The sequence below is a fragment of the Physeter macrocephalus genome, chromosome 3 (genome assembly GCF_002837175.3).
Source record: "Physeter macrocephalus isolate SW-GA chromosome 3, ASM283717v5, whole genome shotgun sequence".
NCBI classification, from domain to species: Eukaryota; Metazoa; Chordata; class Mammalia; order Artiodactyla; family Physeteridae; genus Physeter; species Physeter macrocephalus.
Genome location: NC_041216.1, coordinates 23,398,916 through 23,422,447, shown reverse-complemented (window position 1 = coordinate 23,422,447; position 23,532 = coordinate 23,398,916). Strand labels below are relative to the sequence as shown.

Here is a 23,532-nt window from a genome sequence, read left to right as displayed (position 1 = left end):
AATTTAGACCGGACTTAGCTGGGTGCTGTTTCAGCTGGACTTACTTGTGGTTATTGATGTGGCTGCAGTCACCTGCCAGTCAGCTGAGACCAAAGGGTATATAATATGACCTTACAGCCGTGTCAGGCACTTGTTGTTGGCTGTCAATAGACCCCCTTCCACGTGGTCTCTCGTCTCCAAGGAAGCTAGTCTCAGCCTCTTCACATGGTGGAAACATCAAAAAGGGCGGAGCAGAAGCTCCAAGATCTCTTGAGGCCAAAGCTCAGAGATTGCACATGTTACTTCTGCTGCACTTTATTGTTTGAAGCAAGTTATAAGGTCACCGCAGATTCAGGTGAAGGGGAAGTAGACTCTGCTAATGATAGAAGATGCAAAGGATTTGTGGCCGTTTTTACTGTACCACAGATACCTAGGAATAAATCCAACGAAGTGTGTACAAGACCTCTGCACAGAAAGCAATTAATTATTACTGAGAGAAATTTTAAAAGGCCTAAACAAGTAAAGGGGTGCACCATGTTAATACATTGGAAGATTCAATATTATAAAGTTGTCATTTCTCCTCAAATTGATCTGTAGATTCAATAGAGTCTTGAAGAAAATTCTAGCAGTCTTTTGGTGGCAGATTGACAGGCTGATTCTAAAATTTATTTGGAGATGAAAAGTGCAAAGAGTAACCAAGGTAGTCCTGAAGAAAAAGAACAAAGTTGGCGAGCTTACACTAACAGACTTCAAAATTATTATAAAACTATAGTAATTAAGACAGTGTGGTATTGGCAGAAGGCAGGGCAAAATGAAACACAAAGGAGAATCCAAAAACAGACACATATAAGTACATTCACTTGACTTATGACAGAGTTACACTGTACTACAATAAGGGGAAGGATGGCCTTTCAATAAATATTATTCAGTCGATTAGATACCCATGTGGAAAAAATGCTTCTTGATCTGTGCTTTAGAACATATATAATAATCATGTTCAGGTAGATTGTAGATTTAAATGTGAAGAGTAGAACAATAAAAATTCTGTAAGTAAACATATGGGAATATCTTTATGACCTTAGTGTGGGTAATTTCTTAACTATGACATAGAAAGTTCTTTCCATAAAGGGAAAGATTGTTAAGTTGGATTTCATTAAAAGTAAGAATGTCTGCTATCAAAAAACACCAACGCGTGATAAGACAAGTCACATAATGGGAGAAAATATTTGCAATATATTCATGAAACAGAAGACTTGTATACAGAATGTATAAGAAAAACTCCTACAAAACTATAAGGAAAAAACAGACAATCCACTATGAAAATGAGCAAAAGACTCAAGTAGGAACTTAACAAAAAAGTATATCCACGAGGCTGATGTGTGTATTATCAGGTGCTTAATCTCATCCTTCAACAAGAAGATGGAAATTAAAACCACACTGAGTTACCATTACACACCCATTAGAATATTTGTTTTTTAAAAAGCTATCTTTGGGACTTCCATAGTGGCGCAGTGGTTAAGAATCCGCCTGCCAATGCAGGGGGCACAGGTTCGATCCCTCGTCCGGGAAGATCCCACATGCCGTGGAGCAACTAAGCATGTGAGCCACAACTGCTGAGCCCGTGTGCCACAACTACTGAAGCCCGCGTGCCTAGAGCCCGTGCTCCGCAACAAGAGAGGCCACCACAGTGAGAAGCCCGCGCACCACAACAAAGGGTAGCCCCCACTCGCCGCAACTAGAGAAAGCCCGTGCGCAGCAGCAAAGACCCAACACGGCCAAAAATAAATAAATAAATTAATTAATTTCTAAAAAGCTATCTTTACCAAGTGTTGGTGAGGATGTAGCATAATGGGAAATTTCATAGACTGCTGCAGGGAGAGTAAGCCAGCTCAGCTGCCTTGGAAAACTGCTTGGCAGCATAGGCTATAAGGTTGAACATATATGTTCTTTATGACCCGACAGTTCCACTTCCAGGTAGATGTTCAAGAAAAATGCATACAAATGTGCCCCAAAAGACATGTCCAAGAATGTTCATAGCAGCATTATACATAATAGCAAAAAAATGGAAACAGCACAACTGTTCATCAACAGCAGTGGTTCAATAGTTTTATTCATATGTTGGAATACTGTGTAGCACTGACAGCTGTGTTTAAACTGCAGCCGTGTGCAACAAACAACCTAGTGACTCTCACAGACTTAGTGTTGATGTCAGAAGCCACATACAACCAAGTCCATACTGATGATTGCATTTAGATAAAATTCAAAGCAGGAAAAACTCAGCTGTGGTGCTGGAAGTCAAGATACTGGTTACCACGGGCTTCCCTCGTGGCGCAGTGGTTAAGGATCCGCCTGCCGATGCAGGGGACACGGGTTTGAGCCCTGGTCCGGGAAGATCCCACATGCTGCGGAGCTACTGAGCCTGTGCTCTAGAGCCTGCGAGCCACAACTACTGAGCCCACGTGCCACAGCTACTGAAGCCTGCGCGCCTAGAGCCTGTGCCCCGCAACGAGAGAAGCCACCGCGATGAGAAGCCCGCGCTCACCGCAACTAGAGAAGGCCTGCACGCAGCGACGAAGACCCAGTGCAACCAAAAAAAAAAAAAAGATATAAATTTAAAATTTATTTTTTAAAAAAAGCATACTGGTTACCTTAGGGGAAGAGGGGGTTTTGATGGGAGGTCCACAAAGAGGGGGTGGTGGTGTGGTGCTTCCAAGTTGGGGATAATAACCGACTTTCTGGTCTGCGTGGTGGTTACATGGTTGTGTTTACTTTGAGAAAAATCACTGAACCGTACATTTGATTAGTACACCTTTCTGTGTGTGTGGTATGCTTCAGTCAAAAAGTAGAACATGACAAACATACAGATCCAAAACAGACCAGAAAGAATTATTCTGTGAAGCTAATAGTGTTTATTTCTATGTGATATATGTTACGTTGAGTGATATATCTATATTTTTTTATATATATTCCTAATATTTTACTTTTATAATTACAGGGGAAAATCCTTATTTATGAATATCATAACCTTGACTCTCATTGGAAAGTTGACATGACTTGTAGCTTTCATGGAATTGAGAATCCCAGTACCCTGGAAGGCCGTCATATGGCTAAAGCATATCGTTGCCTTTCTCCCCTAACTAGGCCCTAAAAAGCACCTTGGGATTTCCATTGATTCGGTTTGAAGATGCCGTGATTAATCTGGATCCATTCACTCGGGTACATCCCTATGAGACCAAAGAATTCATCATCAATGATATCCTCAAACATTTCCAGGAGGTGAGCTTTGGAGCAGTACTTAGTGGCTGGAGCATATGCAGAATGATTGTCTTAGTTGTTTGGGAATTCTGGTTACTGAGATGTCACTACTGACGGCCCAGATGAACATCTCAGCTCTGATTGTTGTGTTACGGGTCAGGTCACAGCCCGTGAAGTCCACGCACATCATGAAAATCTTGAAACAGTGCATCTGGTTTATGAACGGATAATCTTGTCTCTCAGAACTGGTCTCAGGGGCTTCCACTAGATCAGTCACAATCTTAAGGGTTTAATTGAGGCTTTCATGACAACACAAAACACTGTGAATGTGAACCCTGTTTGCCAGGCATGGACCTACTTTCAGCGACCGCATCAGTGTTCTTGGAGCCTATGAAATCCTGCCCTAGAGCTGAACTTAAAAAGTTTTTATCAAGTTGGATATTTTCCATTTTGTATTTATTATCCAGACTGCAAAGACCAAAATCTAAAACCAAGACGTACTCTTCGATGACTAGAAGGGTCAAGATCATATCAAATTTATTTGCTGTCAAAGTTAAAGTGTATCCTATGGGTGTTTCCTTCTCTCCTTCCTCCCTCCTATCTCCCCCCTTTCTTTCTTTGCTTCCTTCCTTGACCTCCCTCACCGGTGATATTTCTACTGCACTGTGAGGAGAGTGAGATAGTGGATATCACTGGACCGTGGAGTCGGGCAGCGGGGGCACACAGGAAGTGGCGGGTTGCTGGGTAGGTCTGAATGTGCCCGCTCTATGCACCACCCGCTCGCTCGCGCAGACTCTGAGGAGGCTCCAGGTCTGCTCCCTCCCTTACTTTCCTTTTAAAACTCTCCCCGCTGCTGGCTAATTCCCTATTTGTAGAGCGATGGAAAGGAGAGTGTGCTATATATACTAATAAGTATTTGTAAAGAGTCTTACCCGTTTCATAGCTTTTTTTTCTTCTTCCGAAAGGCTTCGAAGAGTATAAGAGTACTGAGAGTATTGGGGGAGGTTTAGGGCAGAGCTCACGAAGGGCAGGAGCTCACGGTTGATGAGAATTAAAGGGTGATTGTTGGTGTTGGTGGGAATGGAGGACAAGAGAGATTTCTAACCTTTTTGCTTGGGATGCTCGATCTGCAAATATAAACAGGTGCTGGTTTTCTTCTTCTTTCCCTGCTCTGTTTGACAGGAACTCCTCAGCCAGGCAGCTCGAATCCTGGGATCGGTGGACTTCCTTGGCAATCCCATGGGGCTTTTGAATGATGTTTCTGAAGGGGTGACTGGACTGATAAAGTATGGAAATGTTGGGGGCCTTATCAGAAATGTTACACACGGAGTGTCAAACTCTGCTGCCAAGGTAAGGAAGTAGAGGTGAAATTCCATTGTAATTAGCCTCAGGAGTCCTCTGCATTACTGTAACTTCTTTTAGAGTTAATAGGTTGTGAGAAGTTACATACATGGCCTTGGCTTCATCACCCATGTGCCCTGCCTTTCCCGCACCTCCAGTAACCCGGCCCCAGTCCATCCAGTGCTCCTCTGCACTCTCTCCCCTTCCTCCTCTCCGTTTCCACTGCCTTCATCCAGGCTCTGGTTGTCTCTTCCCTCGCCCACTGCCATAGCCTCCTGCCCCCTGAACCCACCGCAGCTCTCACAGTGCCGCCAGAATGAACTCGCTTTATAAAACATAGAACTTGATTGTGCCGTTCTCCCGCCTAAAATCCACCCGTTATTACCCACGGCTCACAGGATAAAGTCCAAACTGTGGTACGGCCTTCTAGAACGAAGCAACCCTTTAAGTCATCTGAGTCTGGCAGTGGAAAGACAGCAGTGTAATTCTGCTGTGTCTTGCTGTCTAGCTGGCTTTTTTGTTCATTGGCCTCCTGTTTGATGGACATCTTGTTATTCCATAGTTTAATTTTTGGCAAGAGCTGATTTTACGTGTGAAGCTGGAGAAAGGTGAATGTAGTTGAAGGGGGGGGCTTGCTATTTGATAACGTGCAAAAGGTGTCTAAAGACTCTGCTTTCCTCCCCTTCCTGTCAGCTCAACAGAGTTTCCTTCTAGAGATTGATCTTTTCACAAATGAACCAGCATTGGGAGAGCGCCTGTGCTCCCCACTTGTTTACCATAGAGCGTTGTTGTAGCAAAGTCATAGGTGCACTTGTGCCGTGGCCACTAGGATGGTGGCTTCACCGTAGAGAGCCTTTCAGGTGCCGCATAGGAATTTATCTTGACGAGCAGGTAAGGAGGTAGAGTTGAACGGCAACATTTCTTTGTTGCATAGCGTTCTTGATGATAATGTGTGAAAGTTGGGAATTTATTCCTGTTTTCCAAACTCTTTTCTAGAGCTGCTGATTCTTTAGTCAGATCAGGTTTTTCAATACAGGCAGATCTTGTTTTCTTATGCTGCACAGGTAGTGCGTGTTTTACAGCTTGAAGGTCTGTGGCGACCCCACGTGTCCAGCACGTCTGTCGGCGCCATTTTTCCAGCCGCGTCTGCTCACTTCATGTCTCTGTGTCCCATTTTGGTAATTCTTGAAATATTTCAAACTTCTTCATTATGATTATATTTGTTATGGTGATCTGTGATTGGTGATCTTTGATGTTATATTGCAAAAAGATTATGATTCGCTGAAGACTCAGATGGTGGTTAGCATTTTTTAGTAATAAGGTATTTTTAACTTAAGATGCATGCGCATTATTTTTTTAGACATAATGCTGTTGTGCACTTAACGACAGTGTAGTGTAAACTTAACGTTGTCTTCGCTGGGAAACCAAAAAATTTGTGCGACTCACTTTATTGCCATATTCGCTTGATTGTGGTGATCTGGAACGGAACCCACAATCTCTCCGAGGTGTGCCTTTGCTGGGGTTAATTAAACCAGAACAAAATGTACTGTTTGGCTTGTGGTTCAAAATAGGCAGCACTCTTTAACTTCTAGAGAAAGGGTGAAAGGTAGAGAGGCCAGAGACTTGCTAAATCATGGTTTGGAAATGGACTCCGGGTCATAGTCTGAATGAGTGTGCACTTTTCTGCCTTGAATCATTACCTGTGCTACCCTTGGACCTTCACCCCTGACAGCAACATAAAAGTGACACAGATTCCTCAACGTTCTTTTGCTGCTAAACTTGATATAAACAGATGCAATTAAAATACTTACTTGTATACACCTGTAATTTATATAATATTGTATATCAGCTATACTTCAATAAAAAAAATTTAGTTGTAAATGCTCAGTTTAAAGATTTTACTTAATTTTTTAAAACTCTAACATAGGACAGTCTCTTTGGTTGTATAATTCCTTTCTTTATTTTTGTACCCCTGGGCTTTGTTTTCATTTGGAAAAAAAAAAAAAGGCACTTATGGTTTATTGAAAGGCCTTCCTCAGCCTGGAATATGCCCTGACTTTATAGCTTACTATGAGAGTAAAATGAGATATGACCTTATGAAAACTTTGTAAAACATGAACTGAACAAGAGAAACGGGTGTTCACTTTGACTCTTAGGTTTACATCAATGTCAAATGCACAGACTTTAGCCACCAGGAAACCATTAATGCCCTTGAAATGAAAGCCAGTATATTATAGTCTACAGAAGAGGAGGGTCTCAGGCTCGGAGAGTGGGAGATTCACACTCTGTGTGGGCCAGTTTGGCTGTTAGGACCCTGTAGCTACCCTTGTGGATGAGAATGAAGACATCGGGAACTTAACTTGCCTGTGAGCTCTACACAGGTGAGACCTTGTGTGGATTTCTCCAGAGTTTCTCTGCAACGTCCCGGTGAAAAGCGTTGGCGCTTTCTTTATTCTCTCTCATTCGGCGACATCTCATTCATCATCTTCTTCTGTTTCCCCTGAAAACTGTTTTTGAAGCTTGAGGGTCAGTATGAGAATATAACATAAGCAGAAAGAAAGGGCAGCATACTCCTTACCTCCACCCTCACTCCCAAATCCATATGAAGGCCTGGGTGGCAGCGATCTTGTGTCTTGCTGGATATCATGCTTTATCTTGTTGTTGGATTTGCATAAGGGTACTGTTTTCCAGGACCCAAGGCCTCTTGAGTGGGAACCCTGCTCCCCATGTGGTCGGCGTCCTTCTTCGTGCTTTTTCTTGCCTTTAGTGAGCTAATCAGTATTGGCGTCACAGACTGCTACTCAGAGGAATTGCTATGTAATTTATTTTGATACCAGGAACCCTGGGTGTGTTATAACAATTAGTCCATATATCTATCATGAGAACGCAAAGAGACTTAAAATTACCACTTCATTTTGGAAATGGTAGCTTCAAAAGCCAGGTCTATCAGCTAAATGCCCATTCAGGTCATCTGTGATTCTACATGTATGCAGTTGGACCAAAGATTTCCATTTTCTTGTAGTTTTGTGGGTTGAAATCAGACCTTTAATGTTGCTGTGGGGGAATGTTTTGTGCTTTTCTGTGTACACAAGAAGAGTTTAAGGAAGTGCAAATGACCACAGTAATCAACTGTTGGCCTGTGGGAAGTATCCCTTTAAAGAATGCCTGAGTTCCAGTGGTAAAAGAACGGGGTCAGACAAGACAGAACTGCACCTCGCCGAGCCCCAGCCAGCCAGCCAGCCCCACTTGGCTGCAAAGACCAAAGGGCTGTAACCTTTTTTAAATTATTATTTTAAATAAATTTATTTATCTAGCTGTCTAGCTATCTATTTAATTAATTTTATTTATTTTTGGCTGCACTGGGTCTTCATTGCTGCGTGCAGGCTTTCTCTTGTTGTGGCGAACGGGGGCTACCCTTCGTTGTGGTGCGTGGGCTTCTCATTGTGATGGCTTCTCTTGTCGTGGAGCACGGGCTCTAGGCGAGCGGGCTTCAGTAGTGTGGCACGTGGGCTCAGTAGTTGTGGCTTGTGGGCTCTAGACCACAGGCTCAGTAGTTTTGGCACACAGGCTTAGTTGCTCTGTGGCATGTCGGATCTTCCCGGACCAGGGCTTGAACCCGTGTCCCCTGCATTGGCAGGTGGATTCCCAATCACTGCGCCACCAGGGAAGTCCTGTAACCTTGGTTTAATAGGCTTTGAATGTAGTGGAGAAGCCCCATAAACCTCTTGAAATGAATTATAAATATTGTATATATGTGTATTTTCCTGAAGCAAGGATCTGAAGTTTTTATTGGATTGTCAGAGAGGTTCATGCCTCCCGAGAGCTAATAAATCATTATTGTAGACATAGGGTTGAGCACTGAGGGCACTTGGTAATCAGAATACCTGGGTCTAATCCCATTACCCTTAAATAATCTTTTCCTCTGTTGATCTTGAGGGATTTTTTTTTTTAATCTATGAGAATTAAAGTGGGACAGGTAATTTGCCCTGTCCCACTGACCTGAGGAGCAAAAGATTTGAAGATGTAAAAACCCAGCGAGAAGTTCAAAGGGAGTTCATTCTGTCACACAAGAAGGTAATAGACCTACGGGTCTTAGTTGTGTGTGGGTAGATGTTGCGAATTATTCACAGCGAATTTTAAATTTCAGGTCTACCATGTCCACTTCTGGAATTTCTCATTACATTTTAAACTCTTATTTACTTTATTTCATATTAGCATCAAGGAATCAGAACTAGGAGGTAATCTATGCCCTTTATCCCCTTTGTTTCTCTTAGCCTTTTCTTCTGTTCCCCCAAACCCCAGAAATCAGTTTTTGGATTCCAGATCTAAGGTGATAGGATTTAGGGATTAGCCACCAAGCTGTGAGCATCTATCCCATGTCTCCCTTGCCTGGATCTTGGTAAAATGACTCTAACCCTTTGAGTAGACGCTCAAAGATCTGATCGTATTCCTAAGGCCGTGACAGGATGATTGCCTCTGGAATCCTTTCTAGGAATATGATTTATTTAAGAAAAGCACAGCATTTCAAATTCCAAAACCATGTCAGAGGAGCAGTTTCCCTCTGCTGCACGAATTGAAAAGAGCATGCTTTTCCCTAGTTGGGTGTCATTTGAATATCTGCAAGACCCTCTAACCTCTTTGAAAGCCAGAGAATTGGGGAGATATTCATTGAACAAGTTTCCTCTCTTAGATAGACTCTCATTTCCCTTCTGTCTATGATTATTTTGTGATTATTTTCATACACTTAGAGAAAAATTACATAGTTATTCTTAAAATTAAAAAAAGTTCTTTTCAAACCAAGAAAATCTCAGATGTTAACAGTAGAACAAATGATTCCATTCTCTTTTCTGCCCCTGTAGAATCTGAGTGTTTTCTCTGTACAGCTGTCATCTGGTCTTCCTAAGGGAAGAAAGACAATAGCGTACTTAATTTCTTCCAGCAAAGGAGAGGAGCACTTTTGATCATCACTAATGGAACCTCTGCTCTGCTCTGTCCTACTTTCCATCTCTCTCTTTGTGTCTTTATCAAGGCGATATAGGATGCTTTTGATCTTCGGTACTTTTTTGATCTCAGTTATGTTTTGACTCTACGCTTATGAATGCAAATATTTTAATAATTTTCCCTGTTTTTAACTAAAAGGTTTTCATCAAAGGCAGTTGTTGTTCATGGAATTAGAATTCATGGTTTATTATTCACTAAAGGTTAGTTTTACTGATAACTTTTACAATTGTATGATAGGTTTCTTTCTTTCTCTTTGGCTTTAGAGCATTTATTTCTACCAAGCCCAGGTTTCCCAGCTCAAATTCTACAGATCTAAATTTTTGTCAAGGAGATATGAATTTTCTGTCAGTTTTAGTGAATCCATTTTATCCTGTATAGCTTTAGCCATTGTTTTATTGTTTTAAATCAGTTTTGTTTGTTATGAATTGAATAAAGACCTAATACCTTCATAGATTTCTTGGTGCAAAGAGCATTAGTAGGAAAAAGGTGCAGGAACAGGGTTGAAACTCCCTGCTTCATTATGGAAAACATACTCACTTATAAACATTAATTGAGCACCTTTTTGTCAGGCCTTGTGATAGACTCTTTATGTACATTGTCTTGTGTATATTAATCTCGATTCTTCAAATCAGGAAACCAAGACTTAAAGAAGTTAAACAATTTTTTCAAGGTCATACAACTGGAAATGACAGGGAGAGTATGAAACCAAGTCCAGCTAATTCTAAAGGCCTTGTTTTTTCCCCTCTGTGATGCCTCTCCTTTGTGTGTGTGTGAGACTTTCTTCCAGACACTATAGAGAATATGAAAAGTTACGTACTGTTAGCTTCCCACCAGAAGCTTATTATTTGGCATCACTTGGTTAGCTTGTAAGGTGACCGCTGTCACATCACCTGTGTCACAAAGCAGGCCCTCAGGAAACGGTGCTGGTTGTGGTCATCCTTGTGTGGGGTTAGGTATGACCGTCGCCAGCTCCTTTATAGACAGTAAGAACCTTGGTGACTGCAATCGTGGTTTTACTCATGTGATATCATTTGATCATCAGAATAACCCGGTCAGTAGATAGGACAGGCAGTATTAGCCCCAGTACGTAAGTGAAGAAACTGAGGCCCAGAGAGGTAAGGTGGCTTCCCCAGGGTCAGCCAGGAACCTGTGGAGCCAGCACCTGATCTTCTGCAGTGGCGTCTGAATTTTCATTTTTAGTTGCACTTTGGAGATATTGCTAACTGCTTGATTTGTTCTAGACATTCCTCTATACGTTAAAAAATAAAAACAACAATGAGAAAAGCAAAGAGCCCTGCCTCAACTCAGAATGAATTTCGATAGCTTTTAGGAAAACCATCTGAAGATAAATACAAGCAAGTTAAGTGAAGAAGAGAGAGAGGGAAATTGAGACTGTTTGCATAGTTCAGTAGAAAACCTAGGTAGCACTTTAGATGGTATTTTGTTCTTTGGTCTCTGTTTGGGGTACCATAAGTGGAGGAGCCACTTCCCTTCCGAGAGAACCTTTCACTGGCCCTTTGTGCCCAGGAAACCAGATTTGGGGCATAGCAGAGATCCAGTGGAAACTGACCTCGTGTCCTTGCCCCCAGGGATTCTCAGCCAGCCCCTGCCCCTGGCCAGCCTCCTATCATATATACTGTGACCTGGTTGAGGGCAGAAGGGGCCATCTGCCTTTTGTTTAAGATAAACAGCATTTGTTTGTATTTGTTTTGTAGGCAGTCTATTTATAAGGCTCAAGTGAGACTAAGCCACTGTTTATTCAAGGCAAAAGTTTTATCTTTGCACAAAAGAATGTAGTGGAGTGCCTGCCTGCATGGATTCCGAAGGGGAAAAGGCAATTTATGACTTGTATCTGTTTTTGTCATTATGTATGACTGCTCCATTTTATAGTTGAGCTGATATCCCCATAATAGCTTTTCCATGTACCTATATATAAGCAGCTAAGAGGTGAATGCCTTCTTATAAGCATTGGGGTTTTAGTGTATTTAAGTTGGCATAAAACTTTAAGTTAAATGAAATTCACTTCAGACAGTGATCTATCCCTTAGAAAATGTAGAGTTTTCTATTTTCAGAAAGACTTTGATCCGAAATAAGTCACCCAAGGGATTTGTTTTCCAGCCAAGAGGAGGTGCCTTGAAGTTGTTGTATATAGAGAAATGACTCAAATTCTTGGCAGCAGAGCTTTTGTTTTATTTTCCTCTGATAACCTTGAATACTAAAATGATTCTCTTAGTCTGAGCTCTTTTTGGTTAGAGGCAAGTTCTAGATGCTGAATGACCCAGGAGTGACCTATCCTAACTTGGTCAAACCTCAGATATTTGCGGGAATTGGAAGTGTGTTGGGCGGGGGCGGGCGGGTGAAGTGGAGGCATGAGAATCCCATGAGTGGCCAGAATTCCCAGGCAGTCCCCACCTTGCTCCACTGAGAAGCCTTGCTCATGAAGGAGCCTGGTGAGTGGGGCTTAGCTGTCCTCTTGTCCTACCCTAATTGAGCAGCTCGGCCAGAAGTAGCAGGGAATGACACCACCATTGACTCTGTTTTTGAAACAGAAAGATTGGAAAAGTTTAGAACTTGTCTTCATTTCTTAGTAGTAGTTCAGCTAAGAGTCAGGTCTTTAGTTATCTTCTTAGACCAAACATCTCATGTTTCAGAGGAACTCACTCTGTCTTCCTACACTGCAGTCTATGGTGGTGGAAAAGTATGTTCAGTTGCTAAATTGAAAAGACAGGAAATATTTGTGGCCCCCAAAGAGTAGTGGTTTTCTACCCTAGTGTAAACATGGTGAGTAAAAGAATAATATGTTCAAGCTTTTCTTGGGTTGACTGGTTACCCCAGAGATGTGGTAGTTCTCCCTTTTCTGCGTTTCAGTATTGTTTGTATCAGTATTCGGCCATTTTTCTTGAAAAATTGTGACAAGCTTAAATGAGACAAACTGTAACCCATTTTTATAAACACATGAAGAACAAATCAAATTCTAATTCTTGGCAGTAAAAAGTCAGAACACTCACTCTGTTTGGAAGGTCCTTCGGGTTTTCTGTACCTCTTTCTCCCCTGTAATTGTTGTCTCTCTCCATCTTGAAGAAAAGCTAAATCAAAGTGTTTTCTTAGGAGAAATAGGGGATTCCTTGGAATATCATCCTTAAAAGTCAGAAAAGGATGTGTAGCCACCATTTATTGGGTGGCTCCTGTATGTCAGGTAAGGAGGGCTAGGAGCTTTACAGATGCTATCTCATTTAATTTTCACGTGTACCCTATAAGGAAGGAAGGATTATCTCCGTTTTACAGATGAGAAAAATGAGACCACAATGGCTAGTTACCTTGACTAAAATTTAATAACGAGTATTAGAGTCATAAGTTTTAGGAACAAGTGATTTGGGAATCTGTATATTTTTCCTCCACATAATGCAGCTTCTCAGGCATAACCCTCTACCAAACCCAAGCCATCGTAGAAGCTAAAACACAAGCAGTTGAAGCTCCATTCATTCCCAACTTTTTTTTCCCTTCTATGTTGGACCTTGGGATTTTCCAACTGTAATTTCCAGTCTTGCTGAGTTAATCTTTACTATCGGGGAATCCCTAATCTCGTGTAAAAGGATTGAAATGGGACGAAAAGATTGAGTTTCCCTTAACCAAACAGAAGATGACTTAAAATCGTTTGAGGAAGCTGGCTGTACTTTCTCACACACCTGATGTGCTTAACCCAAGATTTATTCAGATTTAAATAATTTGATTTGCACACTCATGCCTTTCCTCCGCTTTGACAGGGGAGCAGACCAGAGCTTCGGGCCACCTCAGCGTGTGCTCCAATAGCCAGCTTCCTCTAAATGTACATGTCAAATTGTAATTTCCTTAAGCTGTTTACTGAACTTCAGTACTTTAAGTGTTTCTAAGCAAGTAGGATGTCATTTTAAAATTTGGTTTTCAGCACAGAGGTCATGAAAGTAGGGAGACTTGTGCTTTCCCACTATCAGTTGATGGCAGTATATAAACTCATTCTCTCCAGTAAGTCCTTTTCTTTCCTTGCTCACCTCCCCTTACTCTGAAGTACAGCTTTTCACATTTTGTGGAGGTGTTTATGTCTCTGAGTTCTGCTGGCACGTTGGCTTTCAGACGCTTAGGGACACCATTGCTGCAGGTAAGAAGCCGGACGGAGAACCCTGGGGATGGTGTGTTGTCCTGAGGGTTCTCTGGGCCTGACCCGGGCTTTGCTTCTTGGAGAAAAGGACCACTTGATATCTGTCTTGATTTCCAGTTGTTGATGAAGGACTTATATCTCTGATCCTGTCTATAGGCCTGAAAGCAGGTGACGCTTTTATTTACTGTCACCGCAACTGCTGCCGCCACCAGGAAGAAACCGAGGCCCAGCGGAAGTAAACAGCTTGCCCAAGGCGGCCAAACAGAAAGTGGTAGAGCTCTGGGCTCTTTCCTTGGCCTCTGACTTCTAGAACATTGCTGGGCAGTACTTCTTGAATCTTACCAGATACTACAGAAACCAACATCTCCACCCGAGACTCGGGTTTCCGGTCATCGGTGTGGTGCGAGCCGTGTTAGCACACCTTTCCTGCAGAGGGGGTTTCAGAGAACATGGGGGGAGAAAAATGTACCTTTCCCTAAAGAGGCTTATTGACTCATTCATTAACCACGTGCTGTGTACGTGAAATGTTTGGGAGCTCACAAAGAGAAAGCGTGATGAGAACAGTTCTTAGAGCAGCATGTTTTGTGGAGCGGAGGTGGTAGGGAGAAAAATTTCAGCTTATATCAGGACATTCCAATAAGTGATTTCTACATTGCTGGAGGTGAGTGGAAATAAGAGAGACCGTGGAAGAAAGAAGGATGGCACTTCCAGAAGGGGTGAGAGTCTGGCTTTGCCTTGGCTTTCCTCAGAGCCAGATGATGACACGTCCAGGCCTGACTCTTAAGGGGGGCTCAGCATGTCCTGAAGTGGTGACTTGGAGGCCCAACTGGTCAGTAAATAGTAGCAGAGACGCACCACACTTAGGTCACATAGGCAAATGGCAGTGACAGCTTCTCGTCTCTTTTTTATTAAATACCAGCGGGGAAGCCCTTCTGTGCAAATATTTGTAAGAACAAGGAAATTTCCTAGTGAGGCACATGAGGAGGGTGGAGATGAGCCCCAAAACTAGGAGCCAAATTGGGGAAGTCAAGTGAAGTGAAGAGAGAGTGGCGGAAAGCTGGCCGTCCGGATCCTTTCTGTTTCCCCGGTGATGCTTGTTCTCTCCGCATGTTTGCACTGTTGCTCATAACCTTTCCTCTCTCTGGAATGCCCTTCTCCCCATCTCTGGCCAAATGGCTCTGAGTGTGTAAGGTCCAGTCCAGATCCCTATAAGGTCCTCCCCGCTCTGAATTCCCAGAGCACTTTGTGCTTCCGTTAGGGCAGTGACCGTGTTTTTCCTTGGAAAATACGAACCATTTCGTGCACGTCCCAAACATCCACTTAACAAGCATTTATCATTGTCAATTAGGTGCTCAGTTCTGTGGCAAATACTTAGAAAAGCAAAACTTAAAAAAATTTAAAAAAAAATTTTTTTAACATCTTTATTGGAGTATAATTGCTTTACAATGGTGTGTTAGTTTCTGCTTTACAGCAAAGTGAATCAGTTATACATATACGTATGTTCCCATATCTCTTCCCTCTTGCGTCTCCCTCCCTCCCACCCTCCCTACCCGACCCCACTAGGTGGTCACAAAGCACCAAGCTGATCTCCCTGTGCTATTGCGGCTGCTTCCCGCTAGCTATCCACCCTCTACGTTTGGTAGTGTATATATGTCCATGCCACTCTCTTACTTCGTCACAGCCTACCCTTCCCCCTCCCCATATCCTCAAGGCCATGCTCTAGTAGGTCTGTGTTTTATTCCCGTCCTACCCCTAGGCTCTTCATGACATTAAAAAAAAAAAAATTTTTTTTTTGAGGGATATGGAACAGGTAAGCCAGATAAGAAGTAAGTCGGCATAATACACAGGGAATAAGTATTGCAGCTGGGATCTGTGCAAAATCTTTGCAGTTTCACGAGATAAGTGCAGTGGGGGCCAAGGGGAAATAACACTTTATTCTGTTCCTCAAGGATGAGATCGGCTTGAGACGAACTGTTTGATGCAATTGCCTTCTTATTCGTTTGCATCCCGGAGTAGATGTAAAGCTCCTGGAAGGCGAAGATCTTACTGTCATCAACTGGTGCCAGTGTCCCTATGACTAGTCATAAATATTTATTGTAAGAGAGCTGAGGGGATCCCGGTGGTTCCCACGTGGGCTCCCATTTATCTGGTATGACATTTTCACGTGGTGTAGATTCAACAAATAGTTATGAAATACGTGAAACACCTGCTGGATTTTTAAATTAACTATTTTATGGTTTTTATGTGGAATAAACAGAAACTTTGAAAACATTTCTTTATGACTTTCCTCCCAAGCATGTCTATAAGCTGACTGAGATGCACAGGCATGGTCTATGTGTTGAAATACAGATAGGAAAAGGCTGCTGACTTCCAGGATCCTGTTTCTTCTCCTCCGCTCCCCATCACTCAGGTCTAGGATATGGACCTGGATGGAATGAGGCCAGGTGTGCATTATTGGATCGGTGCCAGGCTCCGCAAGGTAGCAGGAAGCCTTGGGAAGCTATTATAGGGGGAAGAAGGGAAACCCCAGTCCCTCTTAATCTAATGAATTAAAATAATATTTATGGAAAATATCTGTTTGCTTTATTAGAGGAAAATGTTTAAGTAAACATTATGTAACAACACATTGAATTTATGTAACAGCACATTGGTTTGGAAGCAGCAACTTTCAGTGTTTTCACTGAAATGAAAATTAAGCAGAGCATGCTTCCACAAACAGCCCATTGTTTCAGTTTTGCTGCCTTTGTCATGTTTCAAAGCAGGATATTTTGGCCAGATGGATTATTTTCTCTTTATTGGTAACTTGGAAATTGGCAAGGATGATGTCAAAGTTAGTTATAAAAGAAGAGCTAGTTTTCTGGAAATTTAACCTTTGTAGCATACTCCTGTTACTGTTTAATCTTTACAGACATACAGGAAAGAGTACAAGTATTATTATTGCCACTTGAGTCACAGCAAAGGTAATGACTCCTGGAGGCTTAGCAGGGAGCTTGTAGAAGAGGATGAGGACTCAGGCCTCCTCTGTGGCCCCAGGCTCTTTCCATAGACCACATTGCTGCTCTAGAAAGCACCCTTTCCCCCTCAGGCATTAAAGCGCTTTCCTGTCTGTGAGATAATTTAACCTTGCAACATCCCTAGGGGGCCAGCAGGGCAGGTGATGGGAAATGCAGCCACAGGGGTTGAATGGTTTTGCCAAAATCATGCAGTCAGCGTTGGCACCAGTGGCTGATGCCCAGACCTCATGAGTCCAAGCCCACTGCTTCTCCCGCCAGAATAAATCTCCTCGGTGGAGGGCCAGAGGAGCTTTCTGACATGGGGAGACAGCTGTGGAAAAGTGTTACTTTCAAGAGAGGGCCTTACTTTGCTGGCACCCATGCTGGGTTGTGTGAATGGTTCTAAAATCTCAGATGCGCACGAAAATCTCTAGTCACAGGATCACTGAGAAACAGCAAAAGGGGCAAAACCAGGTAGATTTTATCAGCCTGTTTCTGGGAATGCTTCCTACCTGTTTGGATTTTGTGTCCAGTAGTGTCAGCACGGAAAGTTTGTAGGATGGCCGCAGCACGGTTGTTTAAAAATCAATTGGCAAGACAAGTTGAGGTGCCTCAATGAATGTTATATAGAGAGAGAAAAATTCTTAGGACTAAATACAATGAAGAATTTGCCACTTGTTTCTCTTTAAAAGTTAAAACACAACCGTGAACAGTGTCTAACCTCAGTTTTATTTTTTTTTGATATTGAGTTCTATGAGAAGCCTCTTTTGAGTAATATTTCATGTGGTAACTTAACTCTCTTAACTGCTCCCTTTCCATTGAAGCCCATCTTGTATTCCTCCCAAGATAAATCTTGAGCCTAAGCCTCTTCCCCGGTTTGGACCCTCAACACAACCTCTGATACCCTCGTAGAAATTCTTAGGACACAGATCTGGGAAAGAATTCGAAGACCAGCTTTTCACCCTCTAAAATTACAGATGGAGAAACTGAGACCCAGTGAGGTTCTCACAGCTAATTAGCTGTGGGGCCAGCTCTGAAACTCAGGCCTTCTGGCTACAAATCTGGCATTGTCTTTGAAATGGGGTCAGCAGCTGTGGATACCTGCTTCTTGTCCTTTTAGAAATGAGGGAGAGAAAAGTAGTGGGGCCAGAGCCCTGATGTGGTGTTCATTTTCTCAGCATCCTTTATGTGGATTTTATTTGTTTATGCATCTGTCTCCACACTGGACCGAGCTCCCTGAGGACAGGGGACTAAGTCATAGTCACCTGGGTATCTGTAACCCCAAGCACTGTGCGTGGTATGAAGGAAGCCCCCGCGGGCTTGTTGGACTGAGGGATCTGTCTTGTGTAAAGACCGGCTCACCCGAACAGGAGGGAAGTACAGCTCCTCTGAAGCTCCTCACATCGCTAGTCCTTCACCCGTGTCTCCTCCAGTGAGTAAACCCCCTGCAAAACTGCACCTCATCTAGAAACAAAACAAGACCACCCCCCCAAAAAAACCAAATAGGGGATCCCTCTGTAATTAGATTTAGAAGGCAACTGATGAAGTAAGATAGAGATAAAACTTTGATAGACACATAGTCTTTGGTTAATGCCAAAATTAACGTAACTTTGTGGGTTAAGATGAATTTTACAAGTTTCTCCTTATGTTTATCTGCATGTTATTAATTATGATTGTTGTCATTGGGTTCCCTCTGAAGTTCTGTGTGAGTTAAGAGAGAAAGAAAGGGGAAAAAATGAGGGACCCTCCAGGACTGGGTCTAACCTAGGGAAGGAACAGCCACTTGGCATCCCCCTGGGTGAGCCCTGCAGATGCCTGGTTCCATGGCGCACTTGGCCAGGCAGCCCAGAAGAACATGATTATTAGAACACTTTGGTTTGAGCTTGTGCCTCCTCTGAATCCTCCTCCAGAAAGGCACTAACTGTGCGGCCTCTGGCTGCTGTGGGCAGAGAGACTTGCACGCCGGCCCGGGTGGGTGACCGAGTTTGCCGGGCCGGCCCCCCTTCCCTCTCCCGTGTGTCTGAGTGGGGTGTGGGCCAGGGCACTGGCCGGCCTGGGTGAGGGCTGGCACCGTCCTCACCAGAGTAGGTGCCTGGAACCTTCGCTTTGTGCCTTTTTGCTTTAATCTGGAACACTTTAACAAGACAGCTGACCAAATGGTGGTGGTGCCTGAGTCCTGACCCTTTGCCGGGCCGGATGAAATCACCGTCTTTCTGTCTCCAAATCATCACTCGGGTCCGAGCCCTCAGTCACCCAGTGGAGCCCCTCCACTTGCTTGTCGGAGCGAGACTGCAAAGAGTTAACACTTGTGCTTTTTCGGAAAGTTATCTGTGAAGAGTATTAGTTGTTTAATAAAGCGTGCCTGCCCTCCCAATGAACCCGCCAGTGACTCTGCAGCTGGGGTCATTCCAAGTTCACGCGGTGGACTTTTGACTGCCTTCTGTGTCTGTGAAAACAGTCGGCAGCTCCTGCGGGGATCATTCATTCAGGCCTGTAACACAAAACTATTGCCAATGGGCACCTGCTGGGGTGGCTTCCCAGGAGGGCTGGGAGGGAAGATACCAGACTCTTCAGGCATCTGCGGAGATAAGAGCAGCAGGGGCTCCACTGGGAGCCTGCTAATCTGGCTGCGCTTAGACCCCACTGCCCCGGCCCGCAGGCTGGTGTCAGGATGTATTAGGGATCCCCAGTTGGGATGGGATGTGAGCTAATTAAAGGCCTTTTACAAAGAGGAGGGGGAGGGAGAGCGTGTGAGGAGGAGGAGGAAGAGGAGGAGGAGGAAGGAGGTTTGGAGCACATTCCCCAAATTTCTAGCACATTCTTTATTCCTCTCTTTTGTCCTTCAAAACAGAAGAAAACAAACTGAAGAGTCTGAACATTTGGTTATTTCTGATCTTAAATTGTCGTTCATTCTGCCTGGTACTATATTGGATTTAGCTGCTGTTTTTATGGAATTACGTATGTTGATACCATTAGAGATATTTTGCCACATTCTCCCTGGAGACATCCTGCTCTTGAAATACTATAGGTGGACTGCTTGAATTCTGCTCCTTTCCCCCCATTGATTCATCTGGGCAATAAGTACCTGTTGTGGTGTGTCCTAGGTTTTTCCCCTTTTCCTTGGAAAATCCATTTGCCAGCTGTAGGGGGTACTGCGGGGAGGATCCCGTACACCAATCCACAGTAAGTGCTCTTATTAAATTTTGGTTGGTGAGATGGTGGTGGTGTGGTGCTATGGTTTCAAATATCAGAGCAAACGCCATCTTGAAAATGTTGTCAAGTCGTACTTGACATAACAATTCATTCTACAGTCACATGCACTTCCGGAAAAGTCACCTAAAAGTGTTTGATTACCTTTTCTTTTGTTTATTTATCCTGTATATCCCTCCTCCGCCAACAAGCGGTAAACTAACTTATTATTAATTTTATTGAAGAATAGTTGATTTACAATGTTGTGTTAGTTTCAGGTATACAGCAAAGTGAATCAGTTGTGTGTGTGTGTGTATATATATATATTCTTTTTCGTATTCTTTTCCATTATAACCTAAATTATTTACAGACCAAGGGTACTTTTAAGTCTGTGGTATTTTCTTAATCTGCCTGGTAATGATACATTTCTTGAAAGCAGTTTTGTTCGCACACAAACCCAAGCCTTTATTCTATCACTTCTGATACATTTCACGTAAGCTTGACTGTGTGCAAAGGAACATTTAGATTAAGTTCGTACTACATGGTAACAATCTGAGGAAATTCCAATCAAAAGCCAGCAACCTGTTTCCTTCATTCTGGACTGTTGGTGTATCTGGCTTTGTCTGTGTTCTGATAAACGGTAACCACAATGTTAATTTTGTATTTCCTTGCATTTTGTCTCACGTAATCTGTTCTCAGAGCTGACCAGGAGGCTTGTTCACTGCCATGCGATTCGTGAAATAGTGGGGTAATGAGCTTGATTGTGTGGAATATGTTAGTGTATTATGTGTAAGTGTTTAATTGATCTTGATTCCTGGGTATTGCTGTATAGGAAACATGGGATAGATGCTATATGATTGTACTGTTGAGGGAAGTTTCAGTTTAAACTAGTAGCTGAATGGGTATCTTTAGAAATGCTGCTAGCTCGTATTTACTGACTGCTTCACCGAGTACCGGGTACTGTTCTGAGTCTTCACATGAATGGACTTGTTTAATCTTCACAGTGACCCTTTGAAGTGCTGGTCCCTGTTGATACAAGAGGACACTGAGGCTCAGAGAAATTAAGTAACTTGCCCAAGGCTCTGAAGAGAGCCGGGCTGGGACCCAGGTTTTCTGACTCAGAGCCTGTACTCCTGGCCCCATCTGGTGCAAAAAGTTGCACCTGTCTAGTGGGCTTCATTCATGGACACGTCTTCAATGTCAGATTTGCAGGGACTAACCACGTAAGGCTGCATTCTCAAGGGGGTGCCGAGAACCTGAGTCACCGTTTAAAGCCCCTCCCTGTAGTTCCCTCTGTCCTATGATTAGCCCTTTTGTAGGTGCTACAAGGTCCAAGCCAAAGTGTGTGGCTGAGAACGAGGAAGTGCTCTAACCCTGTCCGAGGCACTTAGTGAAGGCATTTTAACTTCGTTCTAGCTCCACACTCTGGGCTGACTAAATACAGACTTACGTGCAAAAAGCATAACCTCATATTAACAAATCTGTTACTTATTGTGCCTACACAGTAAGTTCACAACTGTCTGTGAACAACTAAAAACACCAGGATGTGTGCGAGGCGCAGTGGAAACAAACATGAACAAAACAAAGGTCTTCCCCCCTCCCCCCCACCCCAACACCCTGGGTCACAGTCCAGCACGGGAGAAGGTCCCGCAAGTAACTGTGTGCGTGAATGCGTTCAGGTGCCAGGACAGAAGCCTGTGCAGGGCCGGCGGGGCACTAACGGAGCGCAGGCCTTTGTACCCAGGGAAGGAAGGCCTGCGCCCGACCTTGAAGTCACGGAGATGTTGGCCGTGTGGGCGCAGGAGGGCACAGGGGGCAGCCCAGGCAGGAGGGACTTAGGGATGTCGAGCAGCCGCACCGGTGCCGGTGCCGAGGTGGCGGGCCACGGGGACCAGAGAGCCTGCCGTGCCGCCAGCTGTCTGTTCAGGGAAAGACTGGCCTGCCGCTCTACTTCCTTCTGTTTCCCTCCTCTCCCCTTACTGATTAGAAGTGAATTTCAAGGGGAAGAGACCTAGCTGGATTTTTCACTTTTTAAGCCTAGTATCGTTGTCATGATATGACCATAAATTGCATACACAAAATGTTAACTACTCCTTTTTTGCAGGTATTTTTATGTATGTGAGCAGAGTAGTTGCACCTTTGACAGAGGCCAGAACAAAACTGACAGCCCCCACCCCTCCAGAAGAAAATAGACCTAACTTTCATTTTGTATAATTAGAGCTAAAATCAAAACACGGCCTGTTCACAGCAGGCAGATTGCAAATCCAGCCAAACTGTTCTTTCTGGCCAGAGTGACTCCATCTAGTGCTAAGTCATAGACTGCCTCCGGCATTTCCAGTTACCCTACCTCCATCTAGATGTGGCAGAAAATCACCCTCTCCAAAGCCCAGACAGACAAACCTCAGGGTCCTTGTTAAAGGAAAAGGGGGTATTTAGACCTCATTTAAAACAACTGGGCTAGAAAGGGAGGGGGAGGGAGGAGGGAGGTGGTAGGCTCATTTTTAAAGTGTGTTTTGGGAAATTAACTTCTCTGACCCCATTTGATCAGTCCATTAAACTGTTTCACCATTTTCTTTAGACAAAGCCAAATACACATGACCTAAATTTGTGAGGCAAGAGCGCATTATATATAGGAATGTGTTCCCCCAAACTTACCCTGCCCTGGTCCACTCCAGTCACTAGATCTTTCTCTGAAAATCCCTCCTTTCCTGTTTCCACTCAAGGCAAATGGCAGTGTCCACATGTTGATTTGGAATTTTAGTTTCTCATGTAGGATTCAAAGGGGACATTTATCTTGAGGTAGGAATGGCTACTGTTTCTCCACCAGTGTCCAGACTAAGGCTACATAAGTCCCTCGTTGACTTCTTAGGACTCTGGACCTCAGTGTTTTCCCTACACCCAAAATTGCGGTGCTGGATGGTGTCTGCCCGGCTCTCGGGGTGGGAGACAGATTGGGTCTTTGACTCTCAAGATTGAAGTTAGGTTGGGCTGCTGGGCAAGCATGGTAAAGAAAAGGTTCCTTGAGTAAAATCTGATAAAATGTCCATCAGGAATGGACTCTTCCTCTCTCTTTCCCGGCTCACCTTGGTGCCTGTTTTGTGGTTGTTTCACTGCCCTCATCACTCAGAGCTTGAGCCATTTGTGAGTTGCCACTTGTGTCCCGGACTCGGTGGACTGAGTCACTTTAATAGGAGTTGGAGAAAATTACACATAAAACAGAACGCTGCTTCTTTACGGTTTTCCTGTGTTCTCACCACATCATGGTTTATTGCTCGTTTCCATGGAAACTTTCTGTTTGGTGGGGAAACATGGTGCTACGCCCAGCATTCACTGACAACGTGACGGTCGGCATCGCACCCCCTCGTCTCTGACAGATGGATAATTAGAGGATGAGACACGTTCCATCTTTTGGTGGAAGTTAACCCGTGTTGGGGTGTTAGTACCGTAGAGCCAACTGCTGAGTAAATTCTCATTTGACTTTTCTCTCTACAAGCATTTCCTAGCTTTAGGATGGCCTACTAACCCCATTTTGGATGCCTGGGCTCTGAATCAGCACCGGAAGTTTTACATGTAAAGAATTAACATGTGGTCATTTCCTGTGAGCCCGACAACAGTGCTAGGCACTTTATACCATTTTAA

General features: G+C 43.7%; 1 protein-coding gene across 1 annotated transcript in view; it reads left to right on the top strand.

The window, feature by feature from the left end:
* The window catches only part of VPS13D (vacuolar protein sorting 13 homolog D), a 236,236-nt gene that overhangs the window by 144,650 nt on the left and 68,054 nt on the right, over positions 1-23,532 (top strand). Inside the window, exons 63-64 of the mRNA XM_028487836.2 lie at positions 3,121-3,255; positions 4,417-4,584. Coding sequence (XP_028343637.2) covers positions 3,121-3,255; positions 4,417-4,584 — 303 coding nt within the window. The remainder of the gene's footprint in view (positions 1-3,120; positions 3,256-4,416; positions 4,585-23,532) is intronic.